The following is a 20,784-nucleotide window of genomic DNA, read 5'->3' on the forward strand; positions in this document are numbered from 1 at the left end:
AAGGAGTGTTCCCTGGGGTCCCTCCCAGAGCTGCCCAGCCAGGGAGCAGAGCCAGAGCAGCAGCACCAGTGGGGTGGAGCAGCCAGGACAGCAAAGCTTCCAACACTTTGTAGGCCTCACAGATTTTTGGCCGGTTGGGCACTTGCTTAGAGAGGATTTTGTGAGTGGCAACCTCACATCCACCTCCCAGTAACACAAAATCACTGGTGACCTTTATCTCTGCTCCCCTAAAATCCATTGGCTGTTCCTCAGTACCCGGACCAAACTCACCTGATGTTCCCAAAGTTCATTGCTCCCTTCCCTAACTGATCAACATCAAGGTCTTTCAGTGGTCTTCAAAGAGGTGCCTCATTTTCTAAAAGAAAGCAGTTCAAAGCTTTCACTTTCAAACCTCAAATCTTCCAAGAGGCAATGCAGAAACATTCCCAACTCTACTCGTTCACCACAGGACTGCCTGGTGAGTGGACAGTCACATTTCCTTAGAAGCTGTTTCCAAAGAGTTCTGTGTTTAGAGAGGCCCTAACAGATGAACCAACTCAGAATTATTTGCACTTAGTGCAAGTCACAGCCCTTTAAGGAAATATGAATATTACCAGTGAAGAGCCACAGTAAAATAATGGCATTTTTTTCCAAATATCTGACATTGCTCAATTGAAATTCACTGAGCTGTACAAGCAGTTTTGTTTCAAAAAGCATTAGGCAAAAGATAGGTTCAATTCCAAGCAACTTTGCAACTGCACATTTTAATTCTTATTTAAAGAAAGTGATTCTTAAGGGCTTGTTACCATTAAAACATAATAGCTTGAGATTAGAGGTTTTACACAGAATTTAGTACCTCTTTTTGCTTAGCAGTAGACTGCATTTTACATATTTATGCAACTAAACAGCTTAATTTTAAATCAAACTTTTAGCTTCCACATTGTTAAAATAGTGACTGACATCTCCCATTTACTTGATGATACTCTTTATTTAGATTTGCCAGTCTGCATGGTTGGAGATTCAAGTAAATTCAAGTAAACATAGACAAGCTGTATTTTAAAATGCGTGATTCAATTCAAACATTAAATTTTGTTTTAAACACAAACCAGTTTTGACTATGCATTTGTGTTCCATTAATAGAAGCAAGAGTTTCTAATTAATAGATCTAGATTTCATTGGAACAAATAAATCTCAGCAGCTGAACTTCTAATTGGAGAATAAATCAGTATCTCAGCTTCAACTGAACTAGTAAATGAACAGAATTAAATTTAAAAATGAGAAAATGTTCCTTTTCTGTGTCTAGAGGCAGCTAATCCTGAGAGAAAAAGGGTTAGAAGGTCAAGTTCCAGAGCCAAATGTTTAGCTGGTAACTTCCTCTCAGCTTAAGAGTTTTCACTTCTATTTATTCTAATTTTAAAAATTATCTGCAAACTACCCAAACTTTAAAGTTTCCTACAAGAACAGGATTTAGCAGATAGTCAGTAACAAGGTTTAAAAATATGAAGTTTATTTAGGAAAGAACACATTCAAGTCAAAACTGACTTTTCACAAGGGTGAGTTTTCTTCCACTCTTAGGAATTGGTTACTGTCTATGCAGCATAGAAAAATAGTAAAATCTGAGCACTCTTGAACTCCAACACCACTGCATTAATTCTGTTTTCTAATTAAACCTTCAATTGATTAACAAAACCTGGAAATTTCAGTCATGAGCCATCAGAGAGGAACACTAATGATACCTTTTTACCAGTTTATAAGGGAACAGCTCACAGTAAATAATACTGTAACCTCATCCTCTGCCTTCAATTCTCTTGCTTTTGTGCTTTACTACAGTTCTACATTGAAGAAGGTTTGTTGGTTTATTTTTCCTTAATATTCCAATATTTTTAGAAGACCTATACATTTAAAGTAATTTTCTATGCTAAATGGACTCTTGAACAACATCAGGTTGGACTTGATGATCTTGGAGGCTTTTTGCAACCTTAACGATTCTATGGTCACACAATACCAATCTCAGCTGGGTTACCAAAAAAAAAATACAGGCCAGAAATACACTTCTGGCATTTCTTCTCAATGAAAGACACCAAACTCAACAGCAAGTTCTATTTTGGATGCATTTAGGAGAGAACGAAAGAAAAATATTCAACTGTTTTTCAAACACATAGGAGAATATTGTTTGATTTTTTCAAAGGCACTAAACGTCACAGTTATCCCAGGCCTTATGAAGCTGGAAGGTTTACTCAGACATACAATGTCTGAAGGCAAAGAACACACAAGTTTCTTTAAGAGTTCAAACCCTTTTAGGATTAGGGATTAACAACATGACATGTGGAAATGCAGAGTGGAGGAGTTTAAAACCTTGTCTTCAGCACAACTTTCCATACATATATCAACAAAGCTTCACTGTGAGTCCTGGAAAACCCAAGGACCTTTTGACAGCAAATAAGATCTACAGGCAGAAAGAAAATTTATTCCAGTTTATCAACTCCCCTCCTTCCTCCAGCACTGATTTGAGCCACTAAACAGAAGGAATAAAGCAGGCAAATACCTAAAGTTTGCCAACAAATTTCTTTGCTGTAGGAGTGACTAAGGGGAGACATTTGGCCATAACTAAAGAAGAAAAAAACAAAAAACAAAACAAACAAACAAACAAAAAAAAAAAAAAAAGCCAACCTATACTTTTTCACTTCCATCCTCATTATTGTAAACAAAGGAATAACTGGAAAAAAATGTATTTTTTACCTGGCTTACTGAGAAGCAAAACCAAATTTTCAAATCTTTTAGCACACATTAAGATCATTGATCTCATTAAGCTGGGTGATAAACAAGTCACTATGGAATATCTTTCTTAAGAAACATAATACAAAATAACAGTTGGCACTTTTGGCTTTTTCAGGTGATTCTGTAAATGTTACATGGTCCTACCCCACAGAAGGGTCCTCACACACATCATTCCCATTGCTGAAAATCATCCATAGACACACTCATTGCATTGTTAACCTCTGACAGGTTAAATCCTGTTAAAATACATTGCTGAATTTTATTTATTTGACTGTGGGTCAGAAGAAAGTGCAAATATCTGCTTCTTTTAATAGTCCTACCTTGGTCAGAAAGGAAATCCAGCATGGTCTGGAGCAGGAAGGAGAGATGCCTGACACACAGGGCAGGATTGCCCATCCTCCTGGAAGCATAGACCAGCTCATGGAGCAGACGCATCTGCACTGCAGCCCATCCCCTGTGAGTTCCTGGGGAAAATGCAGGTAATATATAATCATTATATTTAATGTATTTTAAAGGTGGAAATCATCACATACACATTGGTTTTGGTTTTCTTCATATGCTAAGGAGGAATTTTATGGCACTTATACCAATCACCCAATGGTTGTTACAAAAATCCAACGCTTGTACTCAACACAAAAAATAGGATTGTTGTATTTGCTTGAATACCTAAACATGAAATCAAGTTTTGTTTTATATGCCTGTCTGTCGACTAATAAATGTATAATTAAAATTCTGAAGACAAAGTTAACATTTCCCAAAAACCAAAATAATACACAAAACCTTTGAAGTTTTGTATTTTTTTAATTCTCTGGTCAATGCACATGAGATTTCATACAGAAATTGAAATCAGAGAATCACAGAATGGTTTGGATTGGAAAGGACCTTAAAGATCATCTATTCCCAACTCCCTGCCACAGGCAGGGACACCTTCCCCTAGACCAGGTGGCTTAAAGCCCCATCCAACCTGGCACTGAACACTTCCAGGGATGGAGCAGCCACAGCTTCTCTGGGCAACCTGTGCCAGGGCCTCGCCACTCTCACAGTAAAGAATTTCTTCCTAATATCCACATATTTAAACCTACTCTTTCAGTTTGAAGCCATTTCTCCTTGTCTTGTCACTCCATGCCCTTGTAAAGAAAAAAAAAAAAAAAACAACTACCCAGTAATTCTTAACTCTCTTTAAAGATCAAGTAAGAGATTTTTTTTCTAAATGCTTCCCCATCCAATAAAAGCAATAAAACTTTAGAACACAAGGCACAGATCCTGATTTTCAGTCTTTAAGTTTCAGTCTATGAATTACTTCATATTTGTAGAGTATCTATGGGCAGAATAAATAGATGATCTTAACATAACCCTTCTTTCAGAACCATAACAGGCAGCACTCTTCATGAAGCTTAACCTGCTTTTAGTAGTAAGCAACAGCAATAATTTTTAAATAACAGATATTTCGAGATGTTCAATACTTCATAAACTTCAACAGCCTTCCTTGTAATATCACCCATCAGCATTTGGCAAACTGTTTTAGGAATATTTACTGCAACCAAACCTTGAGAGTTTATATTTTGAGAGTCTCATTATTTTTCATGTGTGAAATGTCATTTCTATCTTAGAGTTTGCAGTGATCTTTCCATATGTCTCTAAAAGAGCCATTTCGGGGATAAAAAACGAGACAACGCTCTTCAGTGAAACATGAAGGTAAGGTAAAAATTAAACACCAATCACATAACTTCTTTGTTTTTTTAATTATAATTTTTTACAGAACTTCTACAACAATTTCTACCAACACAGTCTCATCCCAGGCCACAGCATATTTTTCCCAGCACATTTCCTCTTTCTAGACTCTTAGCATCTTTCCACCCAGTCCACTTGGCATTTGCTACCTCCTCACATATACAATTTGACTGCCAAATCACAACAGTTTTTTAAAAACCCAACACTAACCATCCACAAATACAGCTCAGCCCATCAATTCCTGCTCCTCTCCTGCAGCTACAACATTTAGGGAATGGCCCCCAAAACTGCTGCTCTGTAACACAATGCAAGGTTTTGGAAAGGTTTACTCAAAAGGAGCTTCCAAGCAGCCATTTAGCTGTCTCTGATCTCATTTGTGGGAAAATGTGACATATTTGACCCTATTAATTACATTATATGTATCTATATACAAAAATATGTTAAAGGATTATACTCTTTCCTTATAAGATCAAACAGCCACAAAACAAAAAGGAATACAACTTCTGATGGAACAGCTGAAGGCACTTTAATTGAAAAAATAATCCAGAATAATATATATTACCTTTTTGTGTACTGAGAAGCATATTATCAAAACAAAGACATTTTTTTAAAATCATAAGAAACTAAGTTTTCATAAATAACACATAATTATTTCCTGCAAACAGGGAACCACAGCAACATGTTTAGCAGTGGCTTGCAGAAATTTGAAATTACTGGAACAACACTAAGAAAAAGTGAAGGCACAGTGTTAAACAACTGCTTTACCTACTGCCATAGTTTCAGATTAACAAACAATTTAGGTCCAGTATGAAATCTCTCAGGAAATTATTATGGAAAGCCAGCTGAGTGGTGATGCACACTGACCTTTGCTGAAGTCCTGAGGGTCCAGGGAAAGGCTGTAGCCAGGCAGGGTCTCCAGCAGCAGTTTGTAGCAGGCTCTCCAGCCGGGCTCGGGGATGCTGGGCGCCGCGCACTGCATGGCCGCAATGCGCTTGAAAAACGCTGATTTGCGGTGGAAACCGATGCGCTCGTACAGCTCCGACAGGATGCTGTAACGCTGGATCTTCTCCTCTTCTGAGAGCTGCAGTTGGAAGGGAAAGGATAAAAGGACTGGGTTTTATCAAAGATTTGAAGTGCTGAGTTCTAAATAACAAACAGGAGGAAAGACACAGTAGCAGACATTGGCTCTGCAGAAGGCCAGGGATTCGCACTTAGCCAGGCATGACAGCTTCTGCAGCCAGGGAAAGTTAAGCTTGGTTCAACTGTTAACAGAAACTGCAAAGATGAAGTTCTGCAGCTTCAACTTTATTTGTCAGTGGCACTAACAAGTAAACAGTCAAAACAGTCAGTAATAGCTAAACAGCTCCACATTATATGGAAGATACTTAACATGATATTCATGTGAATGAAAGGAGTGCAAAAATATACCACTTCCAAGATTTATTGATTCACTAAGATTTTCATCCCTTGAAGATTAAATCTAATCTTGAAATCTCAGGCTATGAAAGCAAGAAACTACTGTCTTGATTTTTATATCTCTAATCTTGTAAACCACAAATTTTTCATTCCATGAAACCGTACTGTGATTTATACACGGTGAGAGTGAATCACAAAACCATAAAATGGTTTGGGTTGGAAGAGACCTTGAACATCATCTCGTTCCAACTTCCTGCTACAGGCAGGAATGTCTTTTTCTAAACCAGCTGGCTCCAAGCCCCATCCAACCTAGCCTTGAACATTCTCAGGGATGGGACATCCACAGCTTCTCTGCCAAATCTGTGCCAGGGCCTCACCACTGCCTTGCACGAAGCAAGTTTTGGAGGGCAACAGTGAGTTCAATGGGAGCTTTCCCCAACAAGGTAAAAAATAATGTTAAAGTAGCAAAATGTCATAGAAAGACACTTTATTTGTCAGTGGTACTAACAAGTAAACAGTCAAAACAGTCAGTAATAGCTAAACAGCTCCACATTATATGGAAGATACTTAACATGATATTCATGTGAATGAAAGGAGTGCAAAAATATACCACTTCCAAGATTTATTGATTCACTAAGATTTTCATCCCTTGAAGATTAAATCTAATCTTGAAATCTCAGGCTATGAAAGCAAGAAACTACTGTCTTGATTTTTATATCTCTAATCTTGTAAACCACAAATTTTTCATTCCATGAAACCGTACTGTGATTTACACACGGTGAGAGTGAATCACAAAATCATAAAATGGTTTGGGTTGGAAGAGACCTTGAACATCATCTCGTTCCAACTTCCTGCTACAGGCAGGAATGTCTTTTTCTAAACCAGCTGGCTCCAAGCCCCATCCAACCTAGCCTTGAACATTCTCAGGGATGGGACATCCACAGCTTCTCTGCCAAATCTGTGCCAGGGCCTCACCACTGCCTTGCACGAAGCAAGTTTTGGAGGGCAACAGTGAGTTCAATGGGAGCTTTTCCCAACAAGGTAAAAAATAATGTTAAAGTAGCAAAATGTCATAGACAGACACAGACCCAGACTTCTTCACTGAGTCAAGTATTGGAACAGCCTGCCCAGGGACATGGTGGAGTCTCCACCACTGAAGGGCTTTAAAAGATGTGTAGATGTGACACTTGGGGACATGGTTTAGTGTTGGGCTTGTCAGTGCTGAGTTAATGGTTGGTTTTGAGCTCATTTCCAACCTAAATAATTCCATGATACATTTGCACACTGCCAACAAGTCAGGTGGAATTTAGTTAAAGTCCTGTTAGGCTTAAAGCTGAAACCAACTTGATAAGGAACTACCATCATGTGCTTCCTTAGCTTATCAGTGTATTGGCCTAAGTCCCAGGTAACTTAATTCCTTTTGCCTCTGGCCTGAATGATAATCTTGCTTTGGAGTCAGTCAGCCATAAAGAGACTGCCACAAACTCTGGATGATTCCTGCTGTGTCCCAGGAAGCAGCAGTGCAGAGCAATGCTGACACCTAGTGCACAGGATCTGGCACAGTCAAAAGCAATAAAACCTACTTTAAATTACTCTAGAGCTGCCAACACGTTTTGCAAAGGCGTTTCAAGTGACAAACTTCACCCAAAAATAGCCCTAAAGGAAAGAAACAGCAACTCATTCTTCAAAACTGGAAGTATCAATCAGTCTCCTTAACTTCAAGCACTTAAAGGCTTGGATGGTCAAAGGGAAGCTGCTCACCACTGGCTGGTTTTTTTACAGAAAGGATTAGGTCTTGTAAGAAGAGCTTTAAAATGTCTTTTAGCCACTCAAATCCTGATATAATTACAAAAAGCAGTCTGTTCTCAAAAGTCACTTCTAATTTGGGACATAGGGATATGAGACACATCAAAGAGGAGTTATCAGAGAGCACCACAACCTTATCTGACAGTTCAAATTTTCGTACTGCAGGATATGAAGAAACACACAGAGTAGCAAAGAATTTTAGAGTTTCAGACAATTTTTGAAGCTGAAATTCATATTTTTTCAGAACTGACAACAGAAGACAGTGCCTGACACAAAAGTACCACCCATCCCTAAGACCAAGCCCTGTATCATGAGTTGTGAGAAAAGGTCATTGCACCAGGGTAAAAACTTTCAGAAACTAGTGCAGCTGGAAAAAAAACCAAAAACCACAAAAGGAAAACACAGAAAAAATTTGGAGAAGTCATCATAGTTCCTAAAAGCAATCACTCAGAAAGAACACAAGCTATCATACTGAAGTCACCTGTTTATGCCATTTTTGCAGGTTAGAACAATAAAAAACATGGCAGCAAAGTTGAAAAGGGTACAAGCACATGATCAGGAAATAAAGCAAAAAAAGCTTTAAAAAACCATATCAAAAGCTATTCCTTAAATACCAATTCTGACAATGTTCACTAAATTCTTTAAGATGATAAAAAACAGGGCAATGCTATTTAGGTGGACAGGAGCACTCACTAATAATTTGAATTGCTATGAGACAGGTAGCAGATTCCCAGAAAGTTTTATTTTCATCCTATCTAAGTTTTTACCACTGTTACATAACTTGTTGCTTAATGGTTGTCCCCAAAGTTAATTAAGTATTTTCCTCAGCTGCAGGAAACCTTTTCTTCATAACCACAAAGACAGCAAAATTGCATTTTCCTGAGCACAAACAGATATGTGTTACCATCCAGGAATTTAAAAGAAGAAAAAATGAGAAAAAACCCACAGAGATACTCCAAGTAATTAATTCTGGGAAGATTGCAGCAGGCATTCTGCAGGCCATTGGTGTAGCACCTACAAACATCTTTCCTGACCTCACAAATTTATAAAAGCTTAATGCCTGTAAAGTGGCTGCAAAACAGCCACCACCTGAAGCACAGCATTATTTCCACCTGGGTAATTTTTATTTGACTGCTCCACCAGACAAAGCTATAACTGCACCTGGAAAGGCTGTAGGTCACTCTCCAGGTAATAGAGCCAGTTTTTTTCTCAGGTTTGTTTCAAGTCAGGCTTTCAAAGAATGCAGCTTTTTATTTGTTTTTTAATTATTCCTTAGAACATTAAAATTTTATAATCTCACTTTCTCTGTAATTATATTTTACAATTTATTCCTCATAACTGGATGCAAAGTTAAGTCTTATTACCCTGCAGCTCATCAGAAAATACCAATTACATTATATTACTAGACTGAGTATGAAATTAAATTTATGCATAGGAACTCGTTTTCCTGTTTATAAGTCTTACACTTCAACCTGTGAGGTGTTTTCTGCTGCAGAATATTTGTTGTGCTGATGTTCTATTTACCTACAAATGAAAAGCACTGTCCTACAGTTTATTCCCTCAGCTATTCCAGGATGACTCCTCCTCGTGAGTTAGCCCAAATTATAAATACAACTCTTTATTTCTTTCCATGCTTCATCCATTAAATCTTAAAAGCTGTAAATACAATCCCCCGCCATACCTCTCTTTATGGAAAATGCATTTCCCAACCCTGGGGAAAGCTCTGGAAAGATTATCCTACAGTTATTTCAGACAGTAATGCCAACACAATCTCTGCTCCCCAGCCATGCAGAGATCCCAGTCTGTGCTGGTTTGGGCTGGACTGGTTGCAGGCAGCTCAGATCAGGGTGTGTTTTTCATGTTGCCAAGCTTCGTGCTTGTGTATTATTAGGCAATAAATATCAACTATTGAAGTGGCAAGTACTTTGCCATTCACAGGGTGTTGGGATTAGGATTTTTCCTTTTGGTTGGTTCTCTCATGGAATTTTGTCCCATCTGTTGTTAAGAGACAATAACAACCAGTACTTAAGAGTGTCCAAAAAAAGTGGCCAAGGTGGGGAAGGGTGCAGCTGAGTTCTCTCTCACCTGGGGGATTTCTCTTTGGGAAGGGCAAGGACACCAAGAGATTTTGGCCAGAGGTTGATGGCACACACACCAGTAAAGAACTGTGATTCCTTTTCCCAGGTCTTTGCCTGAAAGCCCCAGATTTTCAGAGTTATTTGGAGAGAAGGAGGTCACATTTTCTATTCCAAGGGAGGTTCCTGCCCTCCTTGTCAGACACCTGTCCTTCAAACCAAGATGCTGGGTCTTACAGATTTCCTCTGATAAGAAGTGAAAGTTGCAGTATCAGTGGTGTCAGGGAGAACAGGTATTTTAATGGCACTAATTGCTTCCAGAAAAAGAAATAACAATGTTGGAGTTTGCAGGCAACAAGAGTAACAGCAGCAGAACAAGAGGATGGGTGAACAACAAAGAACTGCCAGCAAAAGAACAGGTTACAGAATTAAAGAGCAGGCCTTTAGCATTACAAGTATTATGGCAATTAAGACACTCTCTAACAAGACTGATGATTTTTATGACAGCTTATCAATTAATTATTGTCTCATTAATGCTTTGTTAGAAAATTTATTCCAAAGAAAGGGTTCTTAGCAAATGAAAGAAAGTATTTTATCTCTCTCATAAATCTGCTGCCCCTGTCTGGGCCTAATAAGGTCAATGGTGTGGACTTAAACTGCTCATCTTACCAAGATGTAATGAGCAAAAATCAAAAACCATTATGAAACCTAACAGCTTTTTATTAATCCTTTCAACCACAGCAATCTCTCTGTGAGCAGTGACACCAAGCTTGAGACACTGCTCAAGTGTTAGTGTTGTTTTGTGGTGATACTGAGCACTTTCCACACAGTTGCAAACACTGATTTCCCCCCTGAATTCCTTTCTGATTTAGCTTAATTAAGACTTTGCACTACACAACAAAAAATTCAGTTGATTAAGAACACTAATCAGACCCTTCAGCTCACTCTGCAACAGGCTATTCCTGATTTGCTCAGTTTCATTGAATGAGATGCAATCAAGAAAATTTTAAAAATCCACTGCAGAGCAGTCCCAGGCAGCTGTTTTTCCCTAGTACAGCATCATAGAAGAACAACAATGGGATTTTTTTTTACTTTCACAAGGGAGAAGAAGCAACAGAGTTTAATCTCAAACTAAGTCCTCATGTTTTTAGATGAACTCTCAATACCTTGTAACCCAGACTCACAGATGTGAAAATCCTCAGAAGTCAAGCTCTTGTCAGAAGGAAGGCAGTGGTACAGAAAATAAACTGGAGTCTCCTGAATCTAAGTAACTTTCAGTACATTCTGTCAAATGACAAGAGAAAAAAACCTGGACTTTCCAACTGACCTGCCGAAGGTTGATATAAACTGCATTTTGCAGGAACTCAGAGGCTTCCATGCTCCTCTTCTGCATTGCCAGGACTCTCACAGCCTTCACACAAGCTTCCAGTTCAATCACCCCAGCGTTCTTGTACTTGGAGAGGGAGAAAATGAAAATAATATTGAAGTATTGCACCTGTTAGATTTTATAAGCATTTCTGCTCAGCACATAAATCAGCTGTCACGTCCTCCAAACCCAGCAATTCCTTAATGCTAATGACTACACTGTTAAATTATTAACATATGTCCAAGTGAAAATTAAGGTGTCATCTAAAATATTATTGTGCAAAACAGCTGTTTTCACCCTCTTCACTCACTGCTCTCATTTTGAGACAGAGCACAGCTTCAGTCTGAGAGTTCAGGGGAGGAGAAAAGCTGGGAATATTGGAACCATTTGGGGTAACCTCATATAAATGGTTGGTGGTGGGTGCTGTGCCTGCAAATAAATTCTACCTTTACAATGCAAATATTTTTATCGCTGCATCCATTTTCTCTTTAGTTAAAACAATATTCCTGATGAGACAATTAGAAAGCAATCTGACTGTTCCAGTATTTGTCTGCAAAACATTTGCTGTAAATGACTGTTTAGTGATTTAGCTTGCTTAAGGAAGGTAAGGAGACAATGCAGATGTGCATTGAACTGTTTGTGCTCAGATAACAGGCAATTTTCTAGCCACACAATCTGATCTGGTGATTTCCTCAAACACTGATACTGGGTATTTGATGTAGCCCATCACCGCTGAAGTTAAGCTCTCTTCAGGTATTTATATTTGAAAACTAATGGGGGATAGAAAGCTCAATAACAAAATATAAGAGTTACACCAGCAAAGCTGTCACATATTCCTCTCTCATGCATTTATATTAGCAAAAGCAAATCAGTGGAGATTGAATCTATTTTAGAAGGTGCTACAAAAGTTTTTTCAGCTGAGTGAGAACATAAAAACTATCCAGAAAAGTGCTGCTTCCTCAGCATTAGAGCAAGGAGTTACTCTGTAGGTCTGGAACAGACAGGAGGTAACTGTGCTTGTCTTGAAGGGTTATAAATCAGTCCTGACACAAATTTATTTGTTATTTCAAGTGAAGCTGCAGTGAAACACAGTTATTGCTTGCTGAGAGCACAGTGCATATTATAAATAATCAAAATATAAATATCCTGCCTTAAGCCCAACTAAGTCCAATAATTTTATACTCCTAGAGACATCAGACCCTTTCTAGATGAGCAATGTACCCTTAAGGTAACATTAAAAAGCTGAATGCATCCTTGACAGTTATTGTTTTACTGATGGATTCTAATTTATCTGACACTGTGCCCAGAACTATCACCTTCCATTGCTCCTGGTCATAAATTAACTCATGCACACAATTGAACTTGTTTCACTTGGAGAGTCTCCCTTCAACATGGACATGAAAGTAATGTAATAATTATTTATAAGCTTAGTCTAAAGATACTTTATCAAAAAAGAGAAACATCTGAAATTAAAAAGTGATTAAATAACTCCACTGCAATACAATTAAACTTATCTTTAGTGTTGATGTGGACACTAAGCCACTATTTTCACACTAAAAAACAATTCTTTTTCTTTTCTTATTATGATTGCAGACATTAAGCTCCTTTTCCATCTCAGGCTCTGAACATTTGCACAAAAACCTAAAAACTGGTCCAGTAGAGCTGGAACCTATTTACAAACTTCACTGCCATGCTTTAAAATATCCCCCAAAACCAAAGCCTCAGCAGTTCACTGTTTAAAAGGTGAACACCTTAAGGTGTTCATTCAAAAATAACCTGGATTACCTTGCCATAGTAAGAAATGGCTTCTTTATATTTTTCTATTATGTCTTCAGGACTCAGGCAGTTCTTGGCACGTCCTATCTCAGCACTGGTATCTGCATTGATCCCGTTGGAAGTCAGAGCACCTAGAACAGAACAGGGTCAGAAATGAGCAGAAAGACTCTTGGCAAATGCTAAATATCTAAAAAGTAAGCTAGGGTATGCTGTAGGTTTGACACAGAATACACAAAGTACACTTGCCCTGCCTAGAAAGAAAGAAAATAATCTTTCATTTAGTAAAAAACACATGTATTCATGATTTTTAGCACTTATCTGAGTGTTTAGAGTATGAATAAAATATAGATTGCTAAAATTATATTATGGCCACATCTGAATAGACAGTTTTAATCTTTGGACTACTCCTTCTTCTACTTTAAAACTGTGTTTCTAAAGCACACCTTAGGAATAAAAAAGGCTCAGACTAAACAGTAAGAAAATGGTTCTGTTACATAAGAAAGAAGGAAAGAGAAAGGGTCTATATAAGGGATAAGAATTTGAAATAGATGCCAAGGAAATCTGGGATATTAGAAAGAATGTGGAAATTTTATTTTTAGAATTTGATTTTATTGGAGTTAACATCATAAAAGTGGAAACATATCAAAGGTTTGGCAAGGCTTGATAACTTCTTAGATATTACCTAATCTGTAGCATTATACTGTAATTTATTTAGGATTATACACTAATGGATTTCTCCAAGAGGTTTCTCTTCAAAAATGGCAAAAAAAAATCTCTGTGTTTCAGAGCTGGCCCTAACTCTCAATAGACAGTTAAAAACTACTGTGAAAGGTATTTCTGAATTTACTCAGGAAGCAGAAAGAATGTTTCTTTACATACTTAAATACTAAGGCAACTTTTTTAATATGCTTATTAACCTCAAGGAATCAGACCAAGCACATCTGGAGATTGAGAGTATTTTTATAGAAGTGAAAGATGTTTGTTCATGATGACTGAGGAAGCACCATGACACTACAAAACCACATATGACCATTCAGGTTGGTCACTTCAAAATTATTTTTAAATCCTCACTACTCATGGAAAGAAATCCCATTGATCAGAATTCATGGAGACACAATCACAGAACTACAGCATTTATTTTGTGCCAGTTACCCTTCAGTCTCTATAATTCCTCAAGATTTATAGCCAAAAACTGAAGCATCAGGGATCACTACTAGTTTTGGCAAGTGGCAATAACTATCTATACAATTGCAAAACACATCAAGTAACACAAGAAAATACTTTGGAAACATGCAGGAAAATAATGTACCTGGATCAATGAGAACTTCTTGTGCCCCTAAAAGGAGGAACAAAAATGATTTTTTTCAGCCTTAAATAAGAGCCAGCAAAAAAAATTCTTATAATGTTTTATAACATCAGGCTTGAACAAAATCATCAGATTCATCAGGATTATCACTGCTGTTGTGAAGGACTACCAATTATAATTCAAGTAGTCCCCATATGTTAAATCTCATTTTGTTAATAAATAAATGTAAAAGTCTATAAATTTGCAATGAGTTCTAAGACAAACTATGACGAATTTCAGAATTTTTAGTGTATAATTTAAAGCCATATCTTTTTTTCTTTATCTTTATTGTTTTGGTTAGCAAGTTTCCATTACAGTCCACTTAGTATTAGTGCCAGGACCTGCAGTACTTAAATCTTCTTGTGGGAGCTCATGTAATCTCTAGAATAATACTCTAGAATAAACTTTCCAAGTAATTTTATCCCTTTTAATTGTCATTAATTTCTCTCCATCTAATTTTTTTAATAATTGAGTCATGTCAACTTAATAAGCCAGACTGTCCATGTAAGAGCTGCCAAGAGTACTGCAGAGTTGGATTACCAGGTGTGGAACATCTTGTTGCCCTAAACTTTGGTTAAACATGACAATAAAATTGTTCATATCAAGGGTTAAGCAGTCAAAACCAATTATTTTATCAGCAAGACAGACCCTCCCTTCAGTTGATTTGCTCAGATTCCAGGCAAGTGAAGCAGAGATTTAGATCTAGACCCAAATATACACCAACACTTCACTCAGGTGTCATAATTCTGCCTGGGGAAAGAGGAAGGTCAGGCAACAAAATCAAGATCTTAGAACTCCCAACAAATAAAATCCAGTGGAGAAATCCAGAACAGCCAGTGACCTAAGCATAAAGCAATCCAGACTCATCTTGGTTGACATACAAATCCCACAACTGACAGACCACATCCAGATTTCCTGGCCAGGAGGAACTGAGCAACTCAGAATCTTCCTTTACACTGAAGGCTGCAGAGACACATCCAGGAATTCCAGGGGACACAGCCTAAACCTGTCCCCATACAAACAAAAGGGTTTAGATACCTGAGAAGCCAAAACACCTTTTTCACAGATATGTTTGGAAAAGGACCTTAAAGACTATCAAGTTCCAAATCCCTGTCCATGGGCAGGGACACCTTCCACTAGAGCAGATGGCTCAAAACCCCATCCAACCTGACCCTGACATCCCTACTTGGGATGGGCAGCCACAGTACAGAGCAGAAGCTCAGTTGTATTTTGGAGCTTTCTTTCCCAAGTTGTTTCTACATAAAGCAGACACCCCATCTGCTGAGCAGCCAGGTCTTGTGCTGTAGCCTAAAAATGCCAAGGGATGGAAATCACAAGGGATTCTAGAGGAAAGTGTTTCTCTTGGCTGGATCTGGGCAGGAAACTTCATCCTGTGAAGGCTGAAGTACAGGCACAAGAAGAGGTGCAATTCCAGGTACAAGAGGAAGCACTAAAGGTAACTCTCACATCTACATGCCTCAAAATCAGGCAAAAATTTCAGTTCCAAGTGTGGCATTTCTTGATTTGTGCAGAATTTGGAAACTCCTTTTTTCTGGCTTTATCCCACAGGAAGATACAGGGGAATTTGTTCCCCAGATTGAGCACTGTCCTCATAAAATCAATTACAGTGAAAGAGACTATAACCAAAGGCACAGTTTGAAATTATTTCAAATGAAAGGCACTGCTGAGTCCGGAACAGGTAATAAAAAGAAACTTTCAGAAAACTTTGTAGCAAAATGATATCGCAGCAACAGCTGTTTGGCCAGAGGGAGCTCAGCAGTTCACACCTCCAAACACAGAGATCATAACTAGAGTTAGGGAACAGTATCTAATGGGCCACAAGTAAAATTTTCATCTGCAAAGGATGACAAAAAAACCTGTAATCAGTTTTTTCTTCACAGAAAAGTTCTTTGAAAAATCTTGTCATATGAAACTAAAACATTTTTTAAATAAAACTACACTAGCAAGTTTGCAAACTGGACTTTGAAATACAAAACAACTTAAATAGAAACCCAGCAACAAACCACCCAAAATAGATTGAATTATTCTGATAGCTGTGACTTATTTGTTATTTTCTTTAGTATCCAGGAGTGCCCATGACAAACAAACAGATTGCAACATCTCCTGATATATATTCATTGAAAAGTAGATAAAGGTCACTACCCAGGTGAAATTGTAACAGCCAGTGTAAAATGCATTCATATGTCATGGGACCAAATGAACAGATTTTAATGACTAGATATTGTATTAAAATTAGTATTCTGTCCTGAAATAAGGTAATTTTACTATCACAATTATCTGATTTCAATACACACAGTTCATAATAAAGGTAATACAAAGCAAGTGTTTACTAGATTGTAACTTATAAAAGAACAAAGATGGATGGTTGCTTCTTTTAGATGAAGGAATTCATTTTGACCACATTGCACACAAGAGAACTTAACACCAGCACTCAAACCCAGCTATGTTTCAGTCCTGAGTGAATGCATACACAGCAGCAGCTGTGCTGGGTTAGCCCAAAGGGCTAATGTGAGCTGTGTAGCTCACATTAATCAATGTATTTCCATCTTCCTACCCCAGCCCAGCCTCTCCTGAAAGCCATAGAACCTTTCAGGAGCTGTAACACCATGTGACAAGTGTCAGGTTATGTGACAGGCTCATCTGCACAACCACAAAGGAGTGGAGAGGATCAGTGACCATCAGCTGAACCCCAACATCCAAATCAGAGCCAACAGAGCTGTGGGGGGGTGAAGCCCAGCTCAGTTACACCAGCAGCTCTCTGGATGCCCTTACAGACAGACTGGGGGGTCACTCCCTGCAGGGATAAGGGGCTCACTGTAGGGAAAGAACATCCTAGGATTGTACAAGATTCCTTCTGGGGTGTAGGGGATGAGCCAAAGACAAGGAGAAGGAGGGACTGAGGCAGTTTAGGGAACCAGCATGGAAAAGCAGAGGGCAGTGCATGTGTGTGTGCTGGTCTAAGCACCAACAAGTGGAATGGGCTCTGGCTCTCAGCCTTGTGGGTTGAGGTGCCAGCAACTGGTGCAGTGCAGTGGCCAGCTCCTGGACAGACTGAGGCTGTGTGTGTTCCCTGTGTGTTCTCCAGGCCTCCTGGGAATTCCTGCTCAGCCTCCTGTCTGCCTGGACCTGGGACCATGGAGCTGCAGCAGCCTTGCCTCTCTCTCACACACCACCAGATCTGGTACCTCTGAATGACAAGGAGTTCCATGTCATACCTGTAGGCTGGACAAAGAGTAACTCCTTTCATCTGCTTCTCCATCTGCTAAGCTCTGTTTGATTTCCTCCAGTTCTTCTCTTGAAAGAAACACTGAACTTTTGATCCCTACCCATCCTTTTCTACAATGTTCACTGTGTTACAGATTGCTCTCGTATTTCTCCTCAGCCATCTCTTTTGCAGTCCAAGAGTAGAAAAAGCATTAAAAATTATGTTGGTTTATTGGCATTTCATTTTTAAAAAAATCTATCTGTTACTCATTGACTTTAGAATAGAAAAAAAAAACTCTGAATAGAATGTACCAAACTTAATTCTTTTTAATGCATGCAGATCTGGCAGATCATATTTTGTGAAAACTGCCTGCATCTCCTCCAGCAAAATTCAAACTAATACAGACACTACTAACAATCAGGTGAAGCAATCAAAAGCTTTGCAGTTCTATGCAAAGCACATGTATTGACATTAACACCAAAACAGAAAAATAATTACAAAAATCTAAAATAAAATTTTAAAAAACCCAAATTCTTCCCCAAACCTCCCTCCTCTGATTAATGCTGTCATGTGTATAATTTTACAAAGTTAGGATGTAGGGAGAAGTTTTCAGATGTTCAGTGGTGGCAAACAGAATAAAACAGAAATGCCATCCTTACCTGGCCTGTGCCTGTTGCCTGCCTCAGCAGAAAGAGAACCTCCCTGAGCCCTGCGAGACCCAACTTTACCCCCAGTGCCACCTGGGTAGTGATAGATGACAGATGCTGAGCACAGCCCCTCAAGGGCAGCTGCAGAGAAAAGAAAAAAAAGCCAACACATTAGTAGAGACATTTGCAGGAAGTGAAGTATCCTGTGGTGAAGTCCATTTACACAAACAAAAATGTGCCTGAAATTAGATGTCTAATGACAAAGGCCATAGAAAATTCTGAGATATTCAATGTGCTTTTCACATGTGTGTTCACCCTCAGATCCCCATTGCCCCAACCCACTGAAAGAATCTGCAGGAGTAAGAACTTGTTACAGTAGAGGAAGCTCACATGAAAAGCACTTAATCCAACTGGATGCAATTCCACAAAACCAGGAAAGAGGCCAAGAGAGCTGACCGAGGTCAGACCACTCTCTCATCACCTCCAACAGGTTCATGCTCATTGGGGGAGGTTTCTAGTGGCTGGGAAAAGGGAAATGTCATCTTTGAGAAGGAAGTACCAGCACAGATAGATCAACATCAGCTTCCTGGAGAGGCTACACAGAAATCGTGCTGGAAGCACATAAAGTGAAAGAAGGTGTCTGTGAACAGCTCGCATCAATGTATTGAGGATAAATCAGCCTTTGGCAACCTCACTGCCCCCTCTGAGGAGATGCTAAGCTCAGTGGACAAAGAAACAGCAGTGGATGTTGTGTATTTTGGCTTTCAAAACATCTTTGGACATGGTCTCCCACAGAATGCTTGCAGCCAAATGGGGAAGATCTGGATAGCTTGCCTATAAAGCAGGTGGAAAATCAGCTGGACAGCCAGACTCAAAGGCTTGTGATCAGCCAAATGGCTGCCTGTGACGAGTGGTGTCCTCAGGGGGACAATACTCATGCCTTCATTAACTGCAGGGATGATTGCATAGATCACACCTAGAAACTTCCTGGGTGACACCAAACTGGGGGGAACAGCAGGGCAGGCCTTCAATACAGAGAGAACTTGCCAGGCTGGAGACAAGGGCTTGCAGGAGCCTCATCCCAAAGCAAGGATGGTGGGAGGCGTCAGAAGGGTTGTGGGACTGGAGCTCCTGGCATGTGGGAAGCTGAGAGAACTGGGTTTGCTCAGCCTTACAGAGCAAGAGGCTGAAGGCTGGTGCTCCTGCTGCCTTTAAAACACCCAGTGGGAAAGGCAGGGAAGAGATGGAGGCAGGAGCTTCTCAGAGGTGCAGTGACCAGATGAGAGTCAACACAAGTGCACACAAGAAATTCTGCTTTAAGCTAAGACCAATTTATGTTTTGTTGTTGGGTTTTTTTCAAATTATAACCAGCAAAATGTCAGAACAGGTTGCTCAAAGACTGTAAAACTTCCATCATTAAATATACCTGAAATTCAGCTGGACAGGTCCCTGAACAACCTGATGTAACTGGACATGATAGAAGCAGATCAGACTCACAGACTTATCAAACTATTTGGATTGGAAGAGTCCTCTGGAGGTCTCTAAGTAGAATTTGAGGAATCCTGAGCCATTTAAGCTTTTGGAATTGCAGAAGGAAAGAAGTGGGAGGTCAAAAGGTGTTAAGGTTTTCATGGTATGTAATCTACAGGGCCATTAGGAAAAGAAATGGTTTCCATGTGGAATGAGAAAGATAAAAGCAGAACTGGAGACAGTGATTGTCCTGGAAGGGTATGAAACTGAGAAGCAGAAATTGTGCTCAAAGATCATTTGTATGACAAATAAATAACAAAAAAAAAAAGAAAAAAAAAAAAAAAAAAAAAAAAAAAAAAGGATGGGGGAAAGGCAGGATAAAAAAAGCAAATCCTAGCACCTAATATGAAAGGAAATTATGCCAGTGGAAGTTTAATACTTGCAGCTTTAGGAGATGTAAAGGCAAATTTTTTTTCCTAACAGTCCACAGTGGACATCCATTGGAAATATTTTTAAAACACCGACACAATCCACTGAATAAAAATCAAATACTTTCCAAGGAATCATGAAAAATCAGACACAACTTTTTTTAAGTACATGCTTTACTACAGTAACACAATTTATCCTGTTTAGGTTTTCCTAAACACATTCCTTTCTCATGTCTTATTGACTAACTTTTGTTTCAACTTCATTCTTATTCACACATGATATCCAGATTTTGGTGACTAAAATGATTACCACTTTTCACAACAAATTATAAAGGATAGCTTGATTTACTTGGGATTACAACTAGCACCACCTAATCCTACCTCCAAGCCACAGGAAGTCGTTGACAGAGCGCAGCAGCTCCACTGCCATGTGATAGTGCACCAGGGAATCCTGCAGCATGCCAGCCTGCAGACACAGATCGCCCACGTGCTTCCGCATCCGGCCCTGGCAGCGCTTCTTGTAGTGTCTGCAAAACGAGAGGTGCACTTCAGGTACTGCCAGGGAATGCTGGTGTGGGTTAACAAACACCTAAAGTCAATTCCTTCCCTCCTTAATAGCAGATCAACATGGATTTACTCTCTGCTTCTAAGCAAATATGAATGCGAACTAATGTAATATGCAAAAGGAGTAACAATTTGAGGATTGTCCTGGATTGCCAAGCAAATTGTATTCCATTTGCC

At 39.0% G+C, this 20,784-nt stretch overlaps 1 protein-coding gene across 5 annotated transcripts in view; it reads right to left on the minus strand.

The window, feature by feature from the left end:
* Positions 1–20,784, minus strand: part of TRAPPC9 (trafficking protein particle complex subunit 9) — a 441,472-nt gene that overhangs the window by 409,768 nt on the left and 10,920 nt on the right. For 4 of the 5 annotated variants that reach the window (XM_041479415.1, XM_041479414.1, XM_041479417.1 and 1 more), the window contains exons 3-9: positions 20,425–20,570; positions 18,158–18,286; positions 14,237–14,263; positions 12,937–13,058; positions 11,113–11,238; positions 5,353–5,569; positions 3,078–3,221 (exon numbers count right to left, since the gene is read on the minus strand). In XM_041479415.1, coding sequence (XP_041335349.1) covers positions 3,078–3,221; positions 5,353–5,569; positions 11,113–11,238; positions 12,937–13,058; positions 14,237–14,263; positions 18,158–18,286; positions 20,425–20,570 — 911 coding nt within the window. The remainder of the gene's footprint in view (positions 1–3,077; positions 3,222–5,352; positions 5,570–11,112; positions 11,239–12,936; positions 13,059–14,236; positions 14,264–18,157; positions 18,287–20,424; positions 20,571–20,784) is intronic. The other variant, XM_041479416.1, reaches the window with a different exon arrangement.

The sequence above is a fragment of the Pyrgilauda ruficollis genome, unplaced genomic scaffold (genome assembly GCF_017590135.1).
Source record: "Pyrgilauda ruficollis isolate IOZ18807 unplaced genomic scaffold, ASM1759013v1 scaffold48, whole genome shotgun sequence".
In the NCBI taxonomy this organism is placed as follows: Eukaryota; Metazoa; Chordata; class Aves; order Passeriformes; family Passeridae; genus Pyrgilauda; species Pyrgilauda ruficollis.